The 24,970-nt window shown below is 36.5% G+C and overlaps 1 protein-coding gene across 2 annotated transcripts in view; it reads left to right on the forward strand.

Annotated features, from left to right (window-relative positions):
• LOC108724958 (Down syndrome cell adhesion molecule-like protein Dscam2) overlaps positions 1–24,970 on the forward strand; it is a 168,003-nt gene that overhangs the window by 61,148 nt on the left and 81,885 nt on the right. For both annotated transcript variants that reach the window (XM_018451682.1, XM_018451683.1), the window contains exon 3: positions 21,747–22,067. In XM_018451682.1, coding sequence (XP_018307184.1) covers positions 21,747–22,067 — 321 coding nt within the window. The remainder of the gene's footprint in view (positions 1–21,746; positions 22,068–24,970) is intronic.

Here is a 24,970-nt window from a genome sequence, read left to right on the forward strand (position 1 = left end):
ATTTTTTGCTTAGAGGAAATGCTAAGAGGAATTCCCCGCTTATCGGCAGAATATTTTTTTTTGGGTGATATATATATAGAGATATGTATATATGTATATATATATATAAATGTTCTATATATCTCGAGTTTGAATTTGATTCAATTCTCAATTTGAATTATTTTAATCATTTATAAAGGCTATAATCATGTATAAATGCCACTCAATATATCGTTCAATATATTGTCAATTTAACTAAAACAAATGGAGTTAATTTAACTTAAAAAAATGTATCAAATTTGATTCAAATTTACTTTATTATCTACTAAATGCATACCTTAATAGGACCATTCTTTACTTTCGAAGTAACTAAAGAAACTAAACAATTCAATTAGAGAAATGGGGATTGATTCACATTCTAATACAAATCGAAGTTAAAAATATAAAATATTATTTTAAAATAATATTAATTTAAAAATATTATTTTAAAATAAAAAATTGGACTGTTGTTTTTTTAATACTTAACAGTGTAGTGTCAAAAATATTCTTTAAAAATATTTAAACATATGTTCAGAATGTATTAAAGAATATTTAAGTTATTGCTATATATAGGTCGTATCAGTATTGACGTCAATAATAATTATTACTAATAAATATCACTAATAAGTATCTTTTCACGTATCTGGAACTATTATTACGCTCAATCATAAGATAATAAAACTAATCCGATAGTAAGGATAATTGCCATCGATCATGCTGATACGAAAAGCGGTCAATCTGGGATTTTATCACAAAGTATAATGTTGGCACAAGATAATCAATCTACGCTCGCGTCGAATAATTATCCACTTGCGTGTTGCCGCGATATCGATTCTTTTGAATCTCAATTAAGCATACAGAGACATGAAGGGTCTTCTCGTGAGCCCCGTCATTCTGCGGTCGATGACTGACGAAATGAGAATGCAATCGCGTATCCTTTATAACAAAGATATAAAACCCGCGAGAAAAAAGTTGATGCCTATGATCGTCACCGGTAATCATCGATATACCAACAAATCAAGTCCACTCGAAAGGAGGTACGGGGAAAGAGAGAATAAAAGCTCCTCGCTAAAACGAGTGTCGAGTATTCTTTATGAGATCCGCCGAAGTTTCGTCGGCGGAAGTTTACCATTCAATCCGTTGATGCACTTAACTTTAACTTTGAACTTTTTGAGAGTCATAGAGAGTTTGATACGGTCGAACTGAGTAAACGAGTAACGTGGTCGGAAATATCGAAGCAAAAAGATGATGTATATTCAAGTTTGTAATTAATTGTAAAAATCAATTTTCGTATTTTTTACGTGAGTAAGACGTTACTATGAGTATGATAAGTGTGGAACGTTAAGGGAAGTCGGATTTTATAATAATTTATGAGAGAGAGAGAGAGAGAGAGAGAGAGAGAGAGAGAGAGAGAGTCAAGGATGCAAAAGAAATCCGAGACGCAAAAAGAAATTGAAGAAACTGAACACAGAAGAAAAGACTATTTTTAAATCAACTATAATATTGATATATAAGTACAATAAATAAAATTGATATATAAGTGAATAAAATATATATTATATTATATATTACACAGGGTGTCCGGAAAAACTTAGAAACGACTTATTTCCAGACCTATGTTTATACAGCTTTTTTCCTGCTTTTTGGAATCCGAATTACTTCCCGAAGTATTGACCTCGGATTTCCGGACACCTTGTATACTATATAAAGTATATTAATATAAAAAATTAATATATATAATAAGTAAAATATTGTAATTTTCCTTCAAAGATTTTAGTCTTGATTTACTTAGATTTGTGTTAATGCAAGTATTAATTCAAGACTTGTTTAATCAAAAATCTTGTATCAGTACAAATTCAATCAAATCAAAATTAAAATTTTTGAAGTAAGACTGCAATATTTTTACTTATATAATATATGAGCATATCATGGTTGATTTAAGAATAGTTTTTTTTCTGTGCAGGGATCAAAAAATGAAGTATAGAGTTATAGAGGTTGTCCCGATCGATACAGGGCCAGCGGGGCACACGAGCATTCTAATGAGCATGCATGCGTGCGGGAGACGTGACTCAGTCCCTAGGGGACTGCGTTAATTCCGGGAGACCTGATTAATCGTAAACAGGACTATCGTGCAAATAGGCGCGAGATAACCTGACCGTTCCGCGTCCCACCTATCTGCCGGCATGTCCTCTCTTGCGCTCCATAATGCATCCTGATGGTGGACGCTTCGATTGGCCCCATTCCTAGATACGGAGTGTACGGAGTTAAGTCCATGGAGCATGCGAGAGCAACGGCGAAGCGGTAGTAGGATCCTATCGATTTAATTACGATCGATCCATCAAGCCCGAGATAGTTCTCCGTGCCGATAGTGGTACGAAACGACTGAACGGCCGCATCGTCGCAGCTTGCCCTAAATCTCGAAAATGCACGCCTCGCGATCGTAATATCCGATCGTTGCACCGATTCGCATACGCCAGTTTTGGCGACGATGATATTCTCGATTTCCTCTGAACGATAAAAGAGAATATTCCAAGCGAAATGATTTCATCGTACAAAGCATGAAAAATCGGGAATGAAAAAATACGATGTATTTTTGCAGAGCGAAAAAAAGTTTGCAGTATATTTATATAGGATAAAATAATATTTACGTTCCTTTTACGCATTAAAGAAAAATATTTACTGTATCTCTGTAGAATTCGAGATTAGAGAAATATAATATGTGTATTCTTAATAGATGGATTTTGCCAAATGCATCCAATGTGTCTGTTCGAAACAACGAACAATCCACGAAATAAATGCACGACTCATAATTATATAACGGATTTTCCCTAGTCAGTGTATAACGTTCAGTGCATCATAATACAGAGCCTCGTTTACGATGATAAATTGCATAACGGCGTGGTACCGCGCTACATCCCTAGGAAGTTATGGATGACCGAGTTGCATCGCCCGACTGCATCGCGACGTAAATGTATCACAACGTCACGTTAACGATGGAAAATCTCTTGATGCGTCAAGAACAAATCTATATCGTATCGCTCTATTTGCAATCTATAGCGGCTCATTGAAGGAATGCGATATCTCACATCTCTATTCTTGAAAAACTTCCGACTCTGCATCATCTCTCGTCTTGTGACGAAGAGAAAGGGCGGAAGCTGATTGTTAAATTGCAAAATAACTAGCTGTGCTATCAAGACGATAGAAAAAAAATAGAGAGATTAATAGAGAGAGAGAGAGAAAGAGAGAAAGGGGTAGGAGCACAATTTAAAGGCGATAGTGTGATTTGCTCGCATACGGCGACTCCATCGTTCATTGAGCAGCAACTCTATCGATATCAGTTTTTATTCCCTTTTTTGCGTGCCATATCCATCCGAGGGAAACTGCACGAACATTTTGTATTTTATTCCAGACGCCCGCATGGAATTCCGTGGAGAAAATCTTTATCGTGCGAAGGGAAAAAAGAGAAAATTCTTTTGTCAATCGACGTCGAATGATCCTTATAACGCGCGCTTAGTATCTACGTTTTATTGCGTTCTCGGCTCGAATTTCGAAGGGTGACATTTCGAAAAATCACCTCCTTGGACGACGTCGACGGCTTTATTGGATGTGAGGAGAAGAAGAAGATACCTTTGTGCTGTTTTATCACACCGAGTGACGAATATTTATGTAAAACTCTTCTGCACGCTACTATTATTCTCTGCCTTTCAATGTAATGTGAAAGCTGTCATCCGGCAAAATCCGACTTTTATACATTTATTATAGCTTTCACTTTCATGCCTATCATTTTTATGGGAAAATTAGATGCAAAAGCCGATGCCGAGTGATGGCATCGAATCGAAATTTATTTTTGTTTCCAATACGAATGAATTTTATCGTTTATTTCCTCACGCATTTGGTCGAATTAATTGATTAATCTAAAAACTGTATAAGTGCGAGGATGAAAAGTATCCGAGGCGCAATAAGAGGCTGTGCTATTTTATGAACGAGATGTTGCAAACAATATCAATTTTAAACTGATACGATCGATCGCTTAACTAAGAACATTTTTTCCCCGTATATTTTATCGTCTTTTTCCTCATTTTTCGCTTTTACGTATTGATCTTTAGCTTTTTATATTTATATCCACATTATCCTTTTTCACAACACAACAGTACGTTCTTTGATGCGATGTTTCAGTCTTTACTGCGCTCATCGCTGCGCTATTTCATGTTATTCATTCATTCGGGATAAAGTCCGACGTGGTAGGTAACGAAAAAAATATCACGCCATATTCGTTTTTATATCGCGCGAGCGTAGCCGAGTAATAGCGGTAGCCGAGTTTTGCAAATAGACGACGGCGTAATATCGCGCATAGGTGAAAAAACGCCTTCAACTCGCGTTGCATTAAATTTGCAGCGATAAGGAAAAAGGAAGAAAAAAGAAAAAGGAGGGTCACGATGAAGGAATTTACCCTTCATGGCGCAGACGTCCTTTTAATTGTATTCGGTGCAATTAACGACGCGCTGCAACGCGTAATGAACTATATATTCGTGGCACGGCTGGTCGCGAATGCACATTCACGCTCGGTTTTTCCGCCCCTTCCGTTTTCCATATATTGTATTCCGTCCGGTGATTGAAAATAATTTATAATTATAACCATGGTTACACGGTGCAAATGCCAATTAGAGTGCGAAACGAGAAACGCGAATGCACTCTCGGTGTGATAACGCCTGCAAAATGTCTATCATTGAATTTCGCCACCAACGTTGGGTCGCACTCTAAATGCACTCTTCTAACAATAACTTTAATTCGCGTATAATATACAGTATTTTCGATATGCATGATGTAACACAGGGCACTCAACGATCGCATGATTTAATAATGTCGAATTTTTTCAATCTTTCCATTAATATTATCTATTTACATATTGTTGCTAGACTATAATAATAAATAGTAATTTAATCGTAGTGTAAAAAAGATTATTTTGCAGTAATTTTGTTTCCTGTCAACGCAACGATGTGTTTTTCCGGTAGATACTAATTTCCTTATCTATCGTGATTCTCAAAGCTTTTAGGGCATCGTAAAAAATTTCCAGTCGATTTGCATTTATGTATCACATCTTGCTCGTCCGCTCGCATAGCTCGATTAGAATTATTGATTTCGATAAGCGAGAGCTTCTATGATAAAGCCAGATAAGTCAGCGGAATTCTCTTCGATTTAAGAACGCATAATAACTACCCGATCGGAAGTAATTGCCATCTGGGACGCGTCGGTTAGAAATTATTACGAATACCAATGAATACGGAAGTTTATCTGCGAGCACGCTTATTAAATCGACACTTCGGAGAAAATATCTCCTTAATCTGAATAATTTCCATTTATCTTTCCTTCTTTTATCCTTTTCGATTCTCTCACTAGACGTCGATACTGTAATCGAAATTTTTCTTCTCTTTCTAACGGAATTGAGTTCAAGAGCACTCTAAACATCGTTCTTTACGCTAAGTATTAAGGACGTTTCGGCTGTACGTATTATCAATTAAAAGTATTAGCAAAAAAAAACAGCTAAAAAACAATATCAGCTAATAATAACGAACAAATTTTTCTCATAAATACGCTCTGTAACCAACTGCAATAACAAAGTAACAAATAATTTGGCTTATAATGGCTTTATGCAGCAAAATGACTCTATTTTGTTGACTCAATTTTAGGTAAATAACTTTTGAACGAATAAGTAAATCCAAATAAACTTTTGCGCGAATATTTATTAAAATTTTGTTAGTACATGTATGTAAAAAATATAATTCGTAATCCTATAATCTCACCAAATTTGCAAATAATTACAAAATATGATTCATATACATAAAAGATTAACAAAAATTTAAATAACTTTTAAATCAATCAAAGTATATTGTGCTCAAATTTTATACAGATATTTAGATGTAATGATAGAACAATCTATGAAATTTTTGTATTTTTGATAATATTTTTACATGTGTCATACATAATGTGACATACATAATTAATAAGATCCAGTAATTATTTGTCACATGCTTAAGTATGATATTTGAACATTTCATCGTCTCTATTCGTATCTCTTTTCCTCATATGTAATTCATGTGTACAATGGATCTGTTTCCTACGCTTGGAAGAATTCAGCCCGAGTGCTCAATAAATTATCTCTTTCTCTGGCTCCCTCTTATTCTCTTTATGGCGGCTTTTATCGCGAGTTCATTCAGTGTCCCTGTAAGTAATGAATTTCTTTCGAGTTGCACAACCCTTCCGTCGCTCAACTCTTTCTCCTTTTCGGTGCACATCGACATGCTCATCTTATGGTTTTTCTCGAGTCACTGCTTTCGTAAATCGATTTTCCATTGTATCGCGGCATCGAAATATTCCTGAAGAGCTTCGCGCAGCCACGGGGCATTATGTTAATTTAATGTGTTAGCAAGCCGATGGCGACGAGAGATAAGTAATGAACACTCAAAAAGAGAAGATTGATCTTTCTTATTCGTCGTTTTTTTTTATAATAAACCTAATTGAGAATATTTAGAATTTGAGCCAAAATATTTTGTGAATTATTCATGATAGTCTTATTTTTATATATTTATATTATATTATAAATTTATATAAATAAATATTTTGCGAACACGAGTTTAAAATTTAGAAACGTAGCGGCAGATGGAAGAACTTGTTCGAGAAGCAGGTTAGTAAAGCATTAATCGAGCGGATTAACTTCGCTAAGAGGGGAGATTAAGAAAGTTACTCCCGGAAGCGAAAGAACTTAAAGCCACTATTTGCTGCTAAGCAGTTTACGGAAGAACGGTCCAACGATGTCGTCAAACGCTTCCTTTTCCGCACAACGTGCGCACAACTTTTTTTCCTTCTTCTTCTTTTACTTTCTCAAAGATGTTCCTTAGAACAAAGAATTCTAAGAGAGGATCAGCCGCATTGTGTGCCTTTTCACTAACTCTCAGGCGATTCTCTGAAGTATTCGGCAGTTGCTATCTCCTCGCACTAATATTCGTCAATAAGCATTCGTGAAACATTTACTCTTTTCTTATTTTCAATCTTCTTTCTCTCTTTTCCTCTATTAAATTTAAGAAAGATATTAAGTGTTAATTATAATTTACGATTGAAATTAATTATAGAACGTAGCCGGTCTAGATGCTCTTTAAGTTTTTTGGAGTGAAATCTTGAAGTGTGAAAATTGAGTCAGTCTCGAAAAACTGCAAATTTTCTATTTTTATGAGTGAGATTTCATTCTTCAGGGTGAGATTCACTCTAAAAATTTTAGAAAGTACGACAACTGTAATTTAATTTGTGTATTTTACTGTATTGATAGAATAAGTCGTGTTTTAGTCCGATAAGCTTCATAGATTCGGGCGATAAACTGAATTCCATTTGATTTACGAAACTTGCCTTTGTCGCAATAGTTATCTCGATTTACTGCGGTTGACATCGTAACGTCGAACTTGTCGAAAAACTTTGGAACTCGCTTGATCGTAACATGAAGCGCAAACGACAAACACGGAAGTAGGAGGACCTCAAGTTCTAACGATCATCCAAGATACTTGGACCACTGTTGGGATCTAACTTTATTACTCACATGTCTATACACATTTCATTCATGCTCAAATATGTAAATAAAAGCTGATAGATAATTCACATTATAATTTTAAAAATATATCTGATCTTCTATAGAACATCTTAATCTTAAAACATGGTTTTTTAAAATATTGATTATCACAGATTAAAAAGCCGAATTACATTCGAAACGACAATATATTTTGTGCGTGATAAATCATAGTACGTAGCACGGTATTTATTCCAAACAGTAGGAAAAAGGCAAAATGCGAGAGTAAAATTGGACAACGAGTGATTTGTGGGAAATGTGTCCATCACGGATATGTTGACCGAGAATATTCAGTCCCAAGGGAAACTCAGGAACCGTTTAGCATAGTTTCTCTCCAAAGGGGAAGGATTTCAAAATGATTGACAGATCGCACAGATGAGCCTCCGCGAATGGTTCATGGCAACGATTCAGAGTCGTGTTCCTCAATAAAGGGGCGAGGGGGATTCCCTGAAATATGCATGCATTCCTCCAGTATCGTGATCTATTTGCTTTGAGTTTCGCGATATTACGAATCGATTTAGTATGATAATACGATTTTCACACGCAAATATCCGTATGTCCGTGCATCAAGCAATGGTGATTGGTTGGATGAAGGATAAAGAGCAACGGATTAATTCGTCTTGGAGTATACTTCTGCCTATTCTCCCTTTGCTCTCCTCTTTCTCTCTCTCTCTCTCTCTCCCCTCCCTTTCTTCTTTCCTTCTCTCTATTACTTCATGTTTTACTTCCTCCCTTTTTCTTAGATCTTCGTCTTCTTTTTCTGGTATACTCTCTCTTTGACATTCCCCCTTCAACACGGAGGGAAGCACTCGCAGTCATTTTCTCCATTTTGCGATTCGATTTCCGCCGATATTGCTGCCGTCTCGCTAGATTCTTCTATTCGGTCGGATGAAGACGCTGCCAAGGGAGATATATTCGCTCGCAAGGAGAAAAAGAGAGAGAGAGGGAAAGACAGAAGAAGATGAAGAGAATCAGCGGAATCGAGATGGAAAATTGGTACGTTTGGTATGAGAGAGGAGAGAAAGAGAGGAAGCTAGGATAGAGGCGAGGAACGTGCGAATGCAGTGGTGTGCACAGTGGGTAGAGACGGACAGACGTATGGCGGAACCATCGGAGCGACGTCGACTAATTTCATCGTCGACATCGTCCCCTTTTTGTTTGCGTTTTTGCAGCGAACCTCGATCGTGGCATCCGAGCGAATACACGGTGCATGCAGCGTCTCGTGCAATTGAAGCCATCTGCTCCACATGATCCGCGTAAGACGGTCGTAGATGTTATCACGCTTCCGTAGTATGCTAACGTCCGCAGCTTATTCGGAGCTTATGAGTGAAGAGCTTGCGGCTGATTGTGTCAAGCGGAGTTAAGTCTGAAAATGAACGATCTGACTATACGATGTGGAATAATTCTTATTACTACATAGAAAGAACGATTTTGCTGAAATATCTAATTTAGATAGATATGTATTTGAAATTAATTTTGTTAAATCATCAAAATAATTATGAAATTCAAGCATGATAAGCAATGCTGCAAAAACTTTTGGTTTTCTAGCAACCAGCTCGAGCGTCCTGCATAATTATTTTGTGATATTCCAATAAAATTATTTTTAAATCAATATCTAGCTACATTTTTAGATACTTCAGCAAAGTCTTTTTCGTAGATTTTAAACGAGAATCAAACAATTATTATGCATCAAACATTTATTATAAGATTTTGAGAAGAATAGTTTAATTTTTAACCAATTTCTCAGACTGCAAAATTAAATAACTCAAGATAAAAATAGATAATTTATATATATAGTACACAATAAGTGTATTGTAAAAGTTACATTTGATTAATAGCGTTTAAAATAATACTCTATTTATATACAATATATACATATATATATATATAATATCTATATTTTATATATATATAATTTTTTCAAAATTCTTTAGTAAAAATAATGTGAAATTATGGCAGAGTATAACTTATTTTTCTTTTCAACGGACTCTGTATTGAGAGCCCATCCAGTGAACGTTTTCCAATGCATGTGCTTTCCATGTCAGACTTTTTATTCGATTAATCGATTACAATAAAATGTACATATACACATACATTGTAACATTCTTTAGAACGACAAGATAAATATCATATTTATTTTATAAATAATAAAAACAATATTATCAACAAGATTAATTATTAAGCAGAAATATGAAAAATATACGATATATCGATCCGTCTCATTTATCCGTTAAAGTCAGACATTTATTTCAAACTCAATATTCAAAGAGTCGATATTTATTTTGTGTATACCGGAGAATATCGGAATTTGTTATACCGAATAACGGATAAAATAGAGTGTATGCAGTGGTTGGTTACATACCTCTTGTAATTGTTTTAGCGTGTCTGCATCCTAAATTTCAAAGGAGTATCGGAATTTTAATACAGTCGTAGCGATGTTAATAAACGTGCGAGGCAATCTTCCGCATGGATTCTTTATGAAACAACATCTGCTGCGGTTTCATTCCAATTTGCTGAAATTATTTAACGAAGTACATTTGCGTTATTTGCATCGCGTCTTTCTATTCGAAACAACGAAAATAAAGTTAAATTAGAAAGTAAATTTCAGAGAAGAAGACAAATTAAAAATTCATGAAATTCCAAATAACTTGACTATTGCGATGTCAACGTTAAACAATTGTCACAAAACGTGAAATCTCCGTAAAAGTAAGACACTTTTCAAGTTAAATAGATTGATTCCGCTATAAATAAAATCCGTGCAGCTAACTATTATTTTTTTGTTAACTTAACTTTCTACGTAACTTTTTTAACGTAACTTTCTACGTATAGCGTGTTGTCTATATACGTGTACCGGAGAGATCTTTAAGCTTGAAAGAATAATTAGATTTTATGCGAAGCGCGGCCGATCTTTTTCCGCGACGATACAGCTTGCTCGCTCGTTCGACTATTCGTTCGGGAGACTAAAATCGGCCAACCGTCGGCGGCTGGTATCGAAAAATCGTGGACGCTTGCGTTTTTTTCGCTCTGTGCGCGGCGTCGCCGTATTGTTTTTATGAAGTGATGCAGGCTACTGCTGGATTTGACGAGATTGGAACGAAACCCGTCACGCCGAAGTCGATGGCTTCGCCGTGGATTGATCCGCCTCACGGCTCTATTCGACAGTTTACTGCTGCGTGTCCGTGTATTTGTACGCGCGTGCTGATGTGTATGTGTGTATGCACGTGTGTGTGCATATACATCAATCGGTTGGACCAATCGGACCTCCCGGTGCAACGGGGTCGCAGTGCGATTGGTATTGTGCGCCATAACCGAGGATGAAATTAACCGTGATCCAGATCAAACGCTCCTCTAAACTCTAAGCGCGCGTCGAAATCCAAATCGGTGACATCGTCGATTTGCAATGCAGTTCCAACTGTGAGTTCATAGTTAATCTGCATACACATAGAACGGAGAGCACGTGATGCGCACGTACGCAGACGTTAAGGGCAAAATTGTATGTTCTATAATTTGAGAAGTTCCGCGAAAGTGCAAACCAAGTCGAAAAGTGCAATATTGGGAAAGTTGTGCGATTAAAATCTTGAGAAAAATTAAATGATTTTTAATGATATTGGTATATGAATGTAAATATCGAATGTCAGTTGTAATAACATAAATGTCTGCCAAAGAACACGATAGACCGATCGAGAAAACCATGAATTCCAATTGTGAAGCTTCAAGGTGTATCTTTATGAAATATTGGAACTTTTTTTAATCATTCGATATATGAAAATATAACAAAGCACATATTTCTCCACGGATCCGAGAAGTGTGTTTTGAAGGAATACTTGATGCGAATATACGTAGCGGAGGTAGAAAAATAAGCTAATTCGTTCTTGCGAAGAAACTTTCATTTAATTGAGGAGAATACATAGAAAGGAAAGCTTAATCAGATTTATCAGCATATTGCGGGAAACGATATCGCGAGAGATTCATACTCCTTTACATAATATTGAATTATTCACCATGTGGAAAGTTCTATACCAGCAGAACGAACGCAGGATATTCCCTTAAGGCAAATATCCAAGATAATCGCTTGCAATAATGTATATTGTACGATGTTTTTGCGGACAACGCTTTGATTATTATTGCAGTTAATTAAACTTTAGTTTAATTCCAACTATATATGATCGACGATCCGTGTTTAGTTGAATTTTGATCGGTGATTTGCCAGCGGTGCATGTTTATCTAAAGATCACCGGAGTTGTGTATGTGTGTGCGAATAAGATATCTACGTATTATAGATTGTAGTAGCGATATCGAAGCATATATTCAATTATAGTTAATAAGGTGAAGAGATCCTAACTGAAGGAAATTAATATCTCAACGTAGATACTTGCATCCATGCACATGCACTGTTTCTCTCCATGAATTTAAAGCATAATAATTCACTTCTATTTTGATTAAGTTTGTCGTTGGTAGAAATGTTACTGAGATCAGAGCGATAACAAATCAAACAATGTACGCTTTTAATGTTTTAGCTTCAATGTTTCTACTCTCAGAATTGCGAATCGTGGATCTTCACTGCAAATATTTATTATTTTTTGTTAATATTTATTTATTTAGCGCGACATTTGTTGCTGCAAAAATCACATTTTCCATGTTGATTCACAGTGCGCTTTTTCTTTTTCCAACGCATCAAATTTTAATTCTTTTTAAAAAGCCATTTTTCTGGATTATGTTTCTACGTACATTTTACGTCATACATGAATATGATACGTCAGGCTCTTGATTTTTGTTCTCGAAGGAAAAAGGTTACTTATTCAGAAAGATTATATTATTTTGTATTTACGTTTATATGAGAAATCAGCTTTTATTTAAATTCTGTTATCATATGTACATACTTTTTTAAAAATAATTTTCTTAATGTTTCTGATTTATTCACGATGTAAAAAATCGCTACCGACAACTCTTGCGAAAATTCCGCACGAAAACATGCGCGAAACCGAAGTCGAAGCTCGCGCAATTTACTCTGCAGTTCCTTAAGTCAACATTCTGTAGCAGTAGCTTAAATTTAAGCCGTGCCCAGCGACTATAGCATCTTAATTACAATTTAACGCCCCTTAATTTACCAGCAGCGAGGTTTGCCGTGCCACACAGTTTCTGCGACCGAATGGTTCTGCAAACAGTTCATTGCAGATCTAGAAATAATATCGCAATGCTATATAATGTTAGATAAGAAATTCTGATTACTCAGACCTTCCGTGACTTAATCCACAAGGCTGAAGTTGCGCTTAATCACACTTTCAAGATTTTATCTCAGCACTTGTCTTTACTAAATACTAAATCATATATAGTATATTTTAAAGAGAAAGAAGTAATCCTAAATTTTATTTTTATTTAAAAAAAAAACACTAGATATTTTTTCTGTAGAAATATTATCATTTGTACAATAATAGTAATATTATGACTAATGTGTATACATTGTAAAAAGAAATGTGTTTTATTCTTGTCCCTATTTTTTAAACACTTAAAGATATTTTAGTTTTAAACTTTTTCAATAGACAAAACACTACGTGTTTGGATTTAAAACGCATAGTGTTTTAAATCCAATCACGTAGTGTTTTGTGTATTGAAAAAGTTTAAAACTAAAATATCTTTAAGTGTTTAAAAAATGGAATCAAGAATAAAACATTTTAATATCTTAAAATTAAACACTTCTTTTTTCAGTATATTTATTATCAATAATGAAAAGTTCAGTTTCAATTAAATGCTTGAAAAAACGAATTTACAATCAATTAACATTTTCCTAAACATAGATTAATAAATTATTCTTAGGGATTACGTGATAAGTATCAATTTTTATAAACAATATATGTGCAGATTAATTTTGAGAAATCTTAAATTCTACAAAAATTTCTTGGAAATATCCCTTATAAAAGAAAATCATATAAATGAAATTAACACGCAATACTTATGACGAAAAGTTGATTTCAAACAATGAATTCCTCTAAAATCTTATCAATCTTAACTATTCCTTAAATCACAGAATCATCACTCAATTCTTCGATTCTACGAAACGTTTGTAAAACTGTCGCTCGTCGTCATTCCAGAACGACGCTGTTGAAAACGATTCGTCTTAGCCGAATATATCAGATTGAAAGGCCGACGACGACGACGGCGACGTTGACGCGCGCGATAAGGACCAGATAAGAAAGAGCAACTAAGAGAGAGAAGATGGATAGATAGATAGCCAGCGTCTGACGACGACGGTCCCTTAATTCGTCACTGACGGTTCCGTCAGTGCCGTGATAATGCCCCGGAGGCTGATGCACTTCCGTTGCAACGGCGCGTCTGTAATTAATCAGAGATGCGACGTCGAGAATGCAGGCAGCAGCCGCCCTCACGGCGACCTCCCCGGTGGTGGTTACAACGTTTACACAGTCAACGCGGTCCTATGTAGCCGGATGCATATCCGCACCTGCAGTGCGGTGTAGACGTTGTATCGTGCGAGGAAAACCGGATACGTATGTATATACCAATGGGGACGCTGATGCCCCGGAAAAGAGAGAGCTCTGAACATAATTGCACATCGACACACGTATACAGTGTGTACATCCTACCCGATGTGATGACGTCTCGTTTCCGCACGAACAATGGATGCGTCTGTATCGTGCGAGGTGAATCGTAATCTTCACATTTACAAAGAGAAGAGACGCTACAATAGTTATTTTGATGAAAAATTATCGTTGATGACGAATTCAAACATGCGTATATGAATGGGATAGAATTAATTTCGTAATCCACGCGACATTGGGAAAGAAAGGCTGAATATTTTAAATTTTGTGTATTTTATTCACCATTATATCTCCATTAAGAATAATGCAGATCTTTATCGTACATTTTTCGTCAAGCTCATAATTATCTATAGTCTGCGAACTATGGGCTATTAAAGCCATAAACGGAGATGTATCAGACGACGATGCATGTGACTAAGGCGTGTAAATGATGCTGCAGCGTAATTACAATGTATATGGGGAAGAAACTTTCTTACACCCGGAACTCAAACTTTCACGGTGAGTACATAATGTACAGCCTGCAGAAAATTACCCGTCTTCTTCTTCGCTCAAATTATGTGATAAATCGAGTCTACTCGCAGTTTAAAACTAAGCTTTTCACTATCAATGAATAATACACTGAAAAAAATGCATGTAATTTTACATGGAAATTACATGTATACGACTGGAAAATTATCTAAATTACATAAATATGCTTGGAAATTTACTGGAAATTGTAAATTTCCAATCGTATTTAGGCAATTTTCCAATCATGAACATGTAATTTCCATGTAAAATTACATGCATTTTTTTCAGTGTAGACACGCATTCACACACGCATATATAATATATAAACACACACAACACACATTAGACAATTACAATAATATTCCTATCATTATGATCAATGAGTTCCATGGTCTAACCTTTATTTTCTTACTAATAAAAAAATCAAATTTGTAATCAGTACATCTGTGGAATGCTTAATACATTTTTAAATTTTATATCAAACTGTCTCATTTAAACTTAATTATCACATAATTAATTGTTTTATAGTGGGACGATGATTATTAGCCGGCGGCAAACTCTATGATTAATTAACTCCTGTTTATCCTGTTTATCCAGTACATTTGCTCGTACGTGAAGGTATGTACGATGGAATTGAAACACCGGCTATCTCGCGTATATGCTGGAGAGACGAAAAGGGAACGAGATGAGAGTGCACGCGTTTAAATACGAGAAAACCGTACGCATCCGAATGCAGCATCCATGGGGCGTCGATGTGTATTCATTTGTACGACAATTCTCGAGGCGCGTTCACGTCACCGGGCGCAGTCGTAATTATATCGTGAAGTAAATTGCACGCAATTTGCTTTAAACGTTACATCACTTCGTATTATGTGCAATTGGAGGGAATCAGACATCGCAACTTTTAGCTCTGATTGCTTTTAAAACGTATATTTCATAACAATTTGTGTCTCAAATATTTTACTTATATTTCATAATAATTTTGAAATATCTCAAATATTTTTTCTAATAGTCTATTTAAACGACTTTATTAATACAGGCATTAATAAAATGCATTGTGTGCGGAAATATGAAAGATTTATTAATATTAATCATCGTCGATTGACTGCTCTGACAAGGAGACGCTACATTGGCTCTTTTAGATCCAATGAGACCCTGGACCCAAAATCTAAGTAACTAATCTGATGGTCCTCTTCAAATCCTATAACTTTTATTTGAAACACTTTTTTTTAATAATGCATTATTCAGCTCGAGATATTTTGTATTTAAGTTAAAATGGCCAAAAATATTCCAGTCCAAATCAGATACAGAATCCATAGAATCTCAAGAATTGACCATCTAGAATACTTATTTCAAATGTAATCATTCGATTGGTTAGTTAATTTTTTGATATTACTTTTGCAATGTAGCACGTTTTTTTGTGAGATTCGATAATGATTAATTTGGTAACCATCCTACATCAAATGAACAATTTTGGCATCAACATGACGAAAACCATGTCTACCTTAGGTCGAACATGGTGCGCATTGAGGCTGTTATAACCAAAGGCGAGGCCAACATAGTATGTAGTCGAATGAAAATGGAGTGGTTAATGCGTACCATCGCATGCCGACAGTGTACGAGAGCAGTTGTAACATCACAGTATAATGCACCGCGCCGCGAGGGTCATTAGGTCAGATGCATAAACGCGGGTGGTTCTAGACTCCGGCTAATGGTTGAACCGAAGATTGCCGTGCGCATGTGAAAAGAGCAAGGAGAATGACCTTTCTATAATTTCGAATCGGACAAATTTGGATCAAGCAATGATTACAATCGGTGATTAATTTACACTGACGTCAGCCATCATCGTGTATTCGCATTTTGAATTAATATGTTTCTGTAATTAAACGGAATTACTTGTGCATTGATTTGTTTGCCGTGACGTGAGCGTTTTATATGGAACGTTAAAAATATTTGTTCATTATAATTAATTTCTCATTAGTGTACAATAGCGCTTGAGTCGTGTTAGAAATGGAATCGGGGGCATAAAGCGGCGCGGGGATTCGATTATCGTTGCGCTCGTTTATTTTCCCGCTGCACAATTCTCACGTAAATGTAAATGCGAGATCGCCCGACGTCACGTGAGAGCATCGAACGCAGCGCAGAATGGGTGGTGGAGTGGGCCGATGGGGTGAGCTGGAGCGTGCGAAATTGCGTATATGTAAATGCGGTGCACATAACAATGGTGCATTATTGTATGCCGATGCGGTAGGTTGCATCGTGCTTGACAGACACGGCAACGTTCAATGCGCATCTAATGCTTCGAGATGCGCGGACATTGACGAAAATAATTTACTTCGAAACTGCATCGTCCAACCGCTTCGGCTTGACTTTTTATATATAACTATTTTAGCACCGACAATATTTTCTCCTTCATGATATCTATAATTTAAAAAAAATCTTTTTTCCATAAACAATTATTGCAAACTTGATCAGAGACTAAGCGATATTTCTGCTCTCTAGGTAATTAGGAGAGTTATAAATGTATTGTTTTCCAACAAAAAATATGTACATATATCTTTAGAATTGATTTTCTGTCATTATCTCAAAAATGTTAATTTTTAGTTGTGTCACTTTTCTATCAAAGATGATCTCTCTATTAAAGAATTTTTATTACTTACACAATTTATTAAGATCCCAAAAATATAATTTTACTGATTATCGTGTACAGATTTAAATGTGTAAAGAATTATGCATTTAATATGCTAGCGCAACGCATTGTATTGAATCTCACTCGTCATAGAACTACAAAGAATTATATAATATAAGGAGATACATCCGACTGATACATATTGTATCTATACTCAGAAAAGGATAAAGTAATTTGTGGATTTATATAGGATCGATTCCAAGATACACGTACGCAGAAAAAGAAGCGCAATCGAACGATTACAGAGAGTTGCAGATGTCGCGATTTAATTCGCCGGCTTAATTGGATTTTTATTCGTGTCGGAGAACACGTCTCGTGTTCCGAGCCGATCGCAATTTTCAGAGCGGAGACGGAATTCATTATGATCGAACGAATCGTGTTCCTTCTTCGTTGCATAGTTAGAGGCGCGAGACGCACGCAAATGGTGTACAATATACAGTACTTGTTCATGTTGAATGTATTCGATTACGTGCCTCTCAGACGCGCGAGATTGAGAGATCAGGAATGTTTTCCATTTCACGCATGATGTGTCATTTTATCCTTGTTGTTCACCGAATATTAAAAAAAGATCAAATGATACACCATGTGCATCATGCGTGAAACGAAACACCCTTCAAGATGGTCAATGCAAACTCGGCGCACTCAAATTACGGTGTATGTACGTTTCAGGTGACTCACGGAAACGGAATAGAGATGTTAAACTTGGCAAACACTGCATTGCTCTGTGGCGTTACCATCACCGCTTACAAAAATGTCACCGAGGACAATGGAAGAGAAACGTTTGTACCCCGGATATTTAGTTGCGCAAACGTTACGTCAGTCGGATTATATCATATTTCCGTGCTCGCGGCAGTTCTTTGATGTTTACTAGCAGAAGGAAGTTATGCGCTTTCTTGGGGTGTTCTTCCGAACTGTTTCACATGACATGCATACATATGATGTAAGACAGTACTTTTCTGAGCATGAGAAATGAATACTAACACTTTTCTTAATAATTTTGTATCTTTTTTACATAATTCAGATTACGCTTTATTGTATTAATTATCACATTAATTTTATTTTAACATAAAACCATATGAAGATAGTAGTGTGTAACAATTAAATTTATTTTTAAAAATTTATAATGACACGTCTTAAAAATTGCACGACTGTTTCTCAGTCGTAATTAATTGCAATTTCATCGAATGAAATAAACGTGTAAAAAACTTCTTCTACTTTTGGCAGTGTAGTGTAACTTATACAGGAGCTTATACTATATACGCCGTGCAAATAATTTCTTGAAACTATGACGTCCAGGTGTGAAATACGCATTTTCAGCAGAGTTGAATTACCGCGGTGCGTGAGTAGCGATTTCCACGCAAATTCTCCGCTAACGAAGCAAAAGTTCGTTAGCATCGACCGCACGGGCCATCGAGTTTTCTGCGACTGTCGTTCGCTATGCGTAGTAGGAAGTCGTTCGCATCGGAGAGACGGGTGTCATCCGGTATCGTTGCAGGAATAGAGCGAGAGAGGGAGGGAGGGAGGGAGGGAAGGATGGGGATGTGAGATGGCGCGTGCATAAACGCGGTATAGAGACGATGTGCCGGTGCATAGCTATAAACCGGGGTGGCGCAGGTGCATTGGGGTTGTAGAATGCAGGAAGCGTTGTGCATAAACGTCGTTCGGTTCCGTCTGTATAGGTGCGTGTATGCATGTACGCGTATACGTGGCGCACTGTATCGGGATGCTGAGCACCATGTATCGCGACGTTCCCGCCCAACGTTCTCTAGGCAAAACGACGTCCAGGTTATCAAACTACCGTTCATGCATAATGCACCGATCTCCGCAGGTACCTCTTGCGCTCTCTTTCTCTTTCTCCTCCCTTTTATCTCTCTCCGGGTCTCTATCTCGTTTGATTCCCCTCTCCCACGCTCAAACGGAGTCCTCGTCGATCGCCAGAAAACAAGGTTCCGGAGTTCCGGGGACAAAGCTGCGGAAGTGCTAGCATCAGCTGCGACGGAGATCCTCTATCAGATTTCCTTCGCCGAGAACGAGCGGGAGTGAAGAAGAGAGGAATAGGCAAATGCACTCGGTTGTTATACATGTGCACGCGCATTTTACTGACGGTAGAAGAACGGCAGATCAGTATCGAATCGAGCAATAATTTCATTAAATTTTCTTCTCCGCGTATATTTATATAATAAGTGGTTAAATAATCGATATGATGCTCGGAGATAAGATGCTATTTTTATTTAGCTAACTTTGTTTTGTGTTATAACCTTTTTGTTATTAGTTAATTATTGTAATTATTACAGAAATAACTTTAATTTTACAACATTTATACAGTCTGTCAATAAATATTTAAAAGATAAGAATAGTTAATTCCATGCATTACTTTGCAAATCTATTAAAATCGACTACTTATTTTAATTTATTAACGTCACGATATCAATTATTCTCTGAACGATAAAATATTCGTAGAAGAACCTAAGTGTATTTTTCATCAGCATATGAATTTCTCTCATTTAATGTATGAAATTGAAGTAACATCTAATTTCGATCATTTGTTGCGCTTTCGGATTTGTTGATGACGTGCGAGAGATCGGGGTCACAGGCGAGTTAATAACCTCATTATATTATCTTCTAACCGGATACCTCTCTCATTCGACAGGGCAGGAAACCGAAGCTGGAAATGAAAGAGTGAAAGAGGACACGTGGTGGGTGTGCGCATCATCGAGCGCGATATACGTTTTATTGCCGATGAAAAGACGGCTTGCTCGAATCCGTAGTCGTAACTGGAGCGATCAATCCGTTAGATCCCTCTTCTATGGCATTTTTATTCTCGATACCCGAGAGAGGAATCTTTTCGTTTGGGATTCTACGACCCGCAATCCTGTGCCTTTTAACATAATATCAAAATCGGATAACTTTGTCCTTTTTCTCTCTTTTCTATTTTATTTTTCCAACATTATCCCGCTTCCCGAGAGAATCGATGTCTCTTATAATTGAGCCACAATCTCATTTCCTGCTTGTCGATACATCAAATATATATATATATATAATTCTGAAGGTTTGTTTTTTAGATATTTCTTTTTTCAAGTTGTGATAAAGTTTAAAATGTATATCGATTAAAATTAAAAAAAAATTCTTAAATTATATTTAAGTAATTATTTCCGTAATTATTTATTTTTAATTAAATTTTTATTATTGTGCATTTATGTTTTTATAATAGTTTGAAATAAATTATTTTAAAAAAGAAAAATATTTGCAGAAATAGAAATTAAAAGATATTTAGGAATTTAAGTATTCATTTAAGTATTCTATCTTCTTCATGCAGTATAAACATTTCTTGTATCAAAGATGGGCATAGATCGTCCTATCAAATATGTGTGATTCGATATTCGATGCAGACGGAGAACGATCGAATCGACATTATTGCTGTATCTCGGATGGATGGTTTCCTCGAGCATACCCTTTTTAAAATTGTGGCATCGTCTCGGTGCATTTTCCACTGTAATGCCTGTACGCTACGCATCGTATTTTCTATGCCGCGTATCGCATGCCTTTTGCGCATTTTACAGTCTAAACTCCTTATTCTGAATACGTTCTGAATGTTGCATAAACCATCGTATTTCGACTTCGTGGTGGAACATTTCTCGTCTTCTGAGCCGCGTAAAAATTGGCAGAGATTTATGGGAAATTGTTTCCGTGCTCTGCGCCGCGATGCGACTGCCACTGTTTCGAAAACTATGCGGGATTATTCTCGTAGAGAGAGAAAACGATTTAGATGCACGCATTCCTCCGGGAAAGTAAGATTTTGCGACTGTAAGTAGATGGCAGACTTGAAAAGTTCAATGTAGTAAATGTATGTGTACTCTATAAGTTTTTATATGCCAGATTCAAAATTTTTAAGAAGTAAAGTCCGCTCGAATTTAAAAATGAACGGTTTCGTTTATATTAGATCGTTGCAAAATGTTTGCCCTTTTCCATCTTTGTTAAAGTCCATTTGTATTAAATAAAGCCAGAAAACTAAAAATTCTTTGAAAAGGGATTGAAAAATTTCTCTCTATAGATGGAAAGAAAGAGTATACCGCAGCAATTTTGTTTCAATCCTACTGAAATTTTGTTTCCAACTTTATCTGACAAACAGTTTGCACCAATTTAATATTTTACTTTACAAAAGTCCCTGTCTCCTCAGCATCGTTTGTAACTCGAGGTTAATTTTTATTTACCGTATCTCGATACTCTTTTAAAAGAAATTCTTCTAAATTTTGAGTAAGATTAAAATCAGCGCACACATTAAAAAGAATTCCATTTCTACTTTTATTCGCGTTTCGTTTACAGAAAGGAGCGCTTTTCACTGACATGCTTCGCTTTTCTGTTCCAGGACGAGGAGTGGTGCTGGACAGCCAAGGGCCGGTGCTGGTCTCAGAGCCGCGCTCGAGCGTGGAGTTCTCGAACGACACCGGGGCGATGATCCATTGCTCGGCCCACGGCAGTCCCTCGCCGAGGATTGACTGGCTGATGGGCGACGGCTCGCCGGTTCTACCGATACCGAACATCCGTGAGATGCTGGTGAATGGCTCCATGTACTTCCTGCCGTTCGGCGCGGAGAGCTACCGGCACGACGTACACTCGGCCGTCTATCGATGCCAGGCGTCGAATAGCGTCGGCAAGGTGCTCGGCCGTGAAATCACGGTGAAGGCCGGTAAGAGAGAAAGCGTCTCCTTTATTTTTCGTCGACTCCCTCGATCTTGTCTCACCGTATCCCTCGGTCTCTCGCTTTATTCCAGTCGATTGATCCTTCACCGTCCTTTAATGCCTGCTCGCTGTACGTACAGCAACGAAAAAAGAGTGAGATAGAGTGTAGACTGTCACACGACGGTTCCGTGACATGCAACTTTAACAGCTTCACGTGCGACCTTGAATTTTCACTCAAGTCAAAAATCGCTAACTCTGATTATCGTGTATCATATAAACGCTGCTTTTGGTGATAACCCTTTGCTTGATTTTTAATCCATAGTTGGATTTTTAATATTAATTTTTATTTGATTTTATTTTTATTTAATTTTATTTTATTTCTCGGTTGTGTGAATTTTTAATAAAGAATACTCTAATATATTACACTTTAAATTTACCAACATGAAACTTTGATAATTTGGATATGATAAAAAAATATTTGAAAAATTATGCAATTATTTTCGCATCATTACTTCAGTAGACATGAAAGCACGGCTTGCGCCAAATAACATAGTGAAAACAGTATCCGTTGGGGCTCTCGACGTGTTAGAATTACACGCAGGTTCCCTGAAAAGTTGCGGCGGATACATAACTCGTCGGAAGCACTGAAGTTTCACGCGCCATAAACATGCCGCAATTTGAAAATTCTAGATTTCAGTAGTAAATAATACAACCGTGAGAATTGTTCACACTTCAAGACGTGCCAAGATCCGCTAGATATTTTTTTTGCCGGAATTTAAATCATTTGGCAAGAGATTCTATTCCTAATAATAAGATATGATGCATTACATTAATAATTCATGTACTACAATTCTGGTTTCTTACATCCGCATCAATATTAACGTAATGTAAGTTATAGTAAAAAAAAATCAAACTATCGAAACTATTGTAGAAATGTTAGGTACCATTAAATTCTTTCAACGTCGACCGAAATTTCCGCAATTTTCAAGCACGACAACAATTGATTGGCATGCTTCGGCGTAAAATTTCGTTATTTGAAATCTCGTTTAACGTTTACTTCCCGAGTGTATTTAACGTCAATACCCTAGACGGAGCAGTAATTCGTTGCGAAGTTGAAAGTTAGGTGATCCATTTTGCACATTTCGAAAGCCTCACGAGGTACATGCCGGCAGAAAATCAACAGTCTTCGGCATTATCAGATCGTACCACCGTCCTTCCTGAGGTTCCCGCCTCCATCGAGCTAAATGTAATCGACCGTTCTCCGGAATGACGTTTTAAACCCACGACTTCGGGCGCCCGGAGGGCGGCAAGAATGATCGTGCGCTCGGGCAGAGCCAAGCCAACTACATTTATCGCGAGCAGGAGCCCTCCTCTTTTCCACTCGCTTTTCTCCATCTGCCGTCGCCGTAGTGGTAAATGGATGGCACTAAACTCACGCTCGCTTATAGCTAACAACCTGTGCCAAGATCAAGACTCGCGACTTGCCGCCAAAGTACAACGCATTTATGCACGTGTACAGATTGCTCTGAAAATGGTAAAAGAAATAAAAGTCGTGGACCACCTAGAGAGGAGATATAAAAACAAATTTACTAATACATGATGAAACAATCCAAGAGTCAAGCTATTTATAATTTTATGATGTTAATTAACGAGACGAGGAGAAATATAAATTATTCTTTTTCTTCGTAAACGCTCAAAAACTTATAATTTTCTGCTAATTGCTGTTAATTACTTTTGGTAATGGTACACGCATTTGTAATTTTTAACTGCGTGTAATATTTTACAGCCACGCTATGCGGTTTTTTGATAGTTTCACAGGGTAATTCTTCTTAATTAGCCACGCGAAATTTATGGCCGAGCGTAAGTAGAAACAGACCGCCATATATTTCGGTTTCAGACATGAAACGAGAACTCCTGGCTAGAGGAAATCCACCGCGCTGAGATATCGCTGAACGAATTTCGCGGATGAAAGATCGGGCGCGTCAGTAATTTTACGAGGAATGTATCGACCGATCGACACGTTCCTCGACCACCTAATGTACGCTATGTGTGACAAACGATCATGCCATTTCTTCGCTTTCCTGTTTGCTGTTAAGAATTACACTTGGTCCCGCCAAGAATAGCTTATCGCATCTAACGAAGGAAATTCCACTGAAATAGGAATTGAAGGTGGTGGATTATCCGTTAAAAAGATTAAAACGGTGCGGAAATCATGGAAGCACAACAAAAGCTGCGAAGGCAGAGCACTAATTACCGAAACTGCCTGTCTGAAGAGCCACCGGTATTCGCGGGAACAATGAGGTCGGTGGAAAACGAAGTACCGAGCTGCTACGTTAATAATGCCCCTTTTAGCGTTAATGTGTCTCGCTGATCTTCTTTAAGAATGTTAATTAACGATAGAATGCTGAAAGCTTGGTAATAAACAGCATGGATAATACGCGCAATGTGAATCCACATTACATGTCTCTGGCGAAAATTACGTCCGTCCAATTATTGGATAAAATATTTTCAGGAATAATGCTTTTAATGAAAAATTTTATTCACGGATGATTAAATATTTTATTAAATAGTTTCCGGTCATTGATATTATTAATTATATTTGCAGTAAATTAATTACACAACTCAAAAATAGTTTATTTCTATTATTTAATAATTTAAGTACATTATATTTACATCTATTTGAAAAATAATCAGATCTTTATTATTATTATTATTATTATTTATAATAAGAGATTGCTATTTATTTAATTTATCTTTAAATCGTTGATAAATCTAATTAAATTTTGAATTTGTTGATAATTTCGAAAGTATATTTGTATAAATATATAAATTTTAATGAAAAATTTTGTGAATCAATTTTAATTTTGTCTAAGAATTCGCTTGCCACGCTTTACCTGAAATAAGCGGTAT

This window comes from Mycetomoellerius zeteki, unplaced genomic scaffold (assembly GCF_001594055.1).
Source record: "Mycetomoellerius zeteki isolate Tzet28-1 unplaced genomic scaffold, Tzet1.0 scaffold316, whole genome shotgun sequence".
Classification (NCBI taxonomy): Eukaryota; Metazoa; Arthropoda; class Insecta; order Hymenoptera; family Formicidae; genus Mycetomoellerius; species Mycetomoellerius zeteki.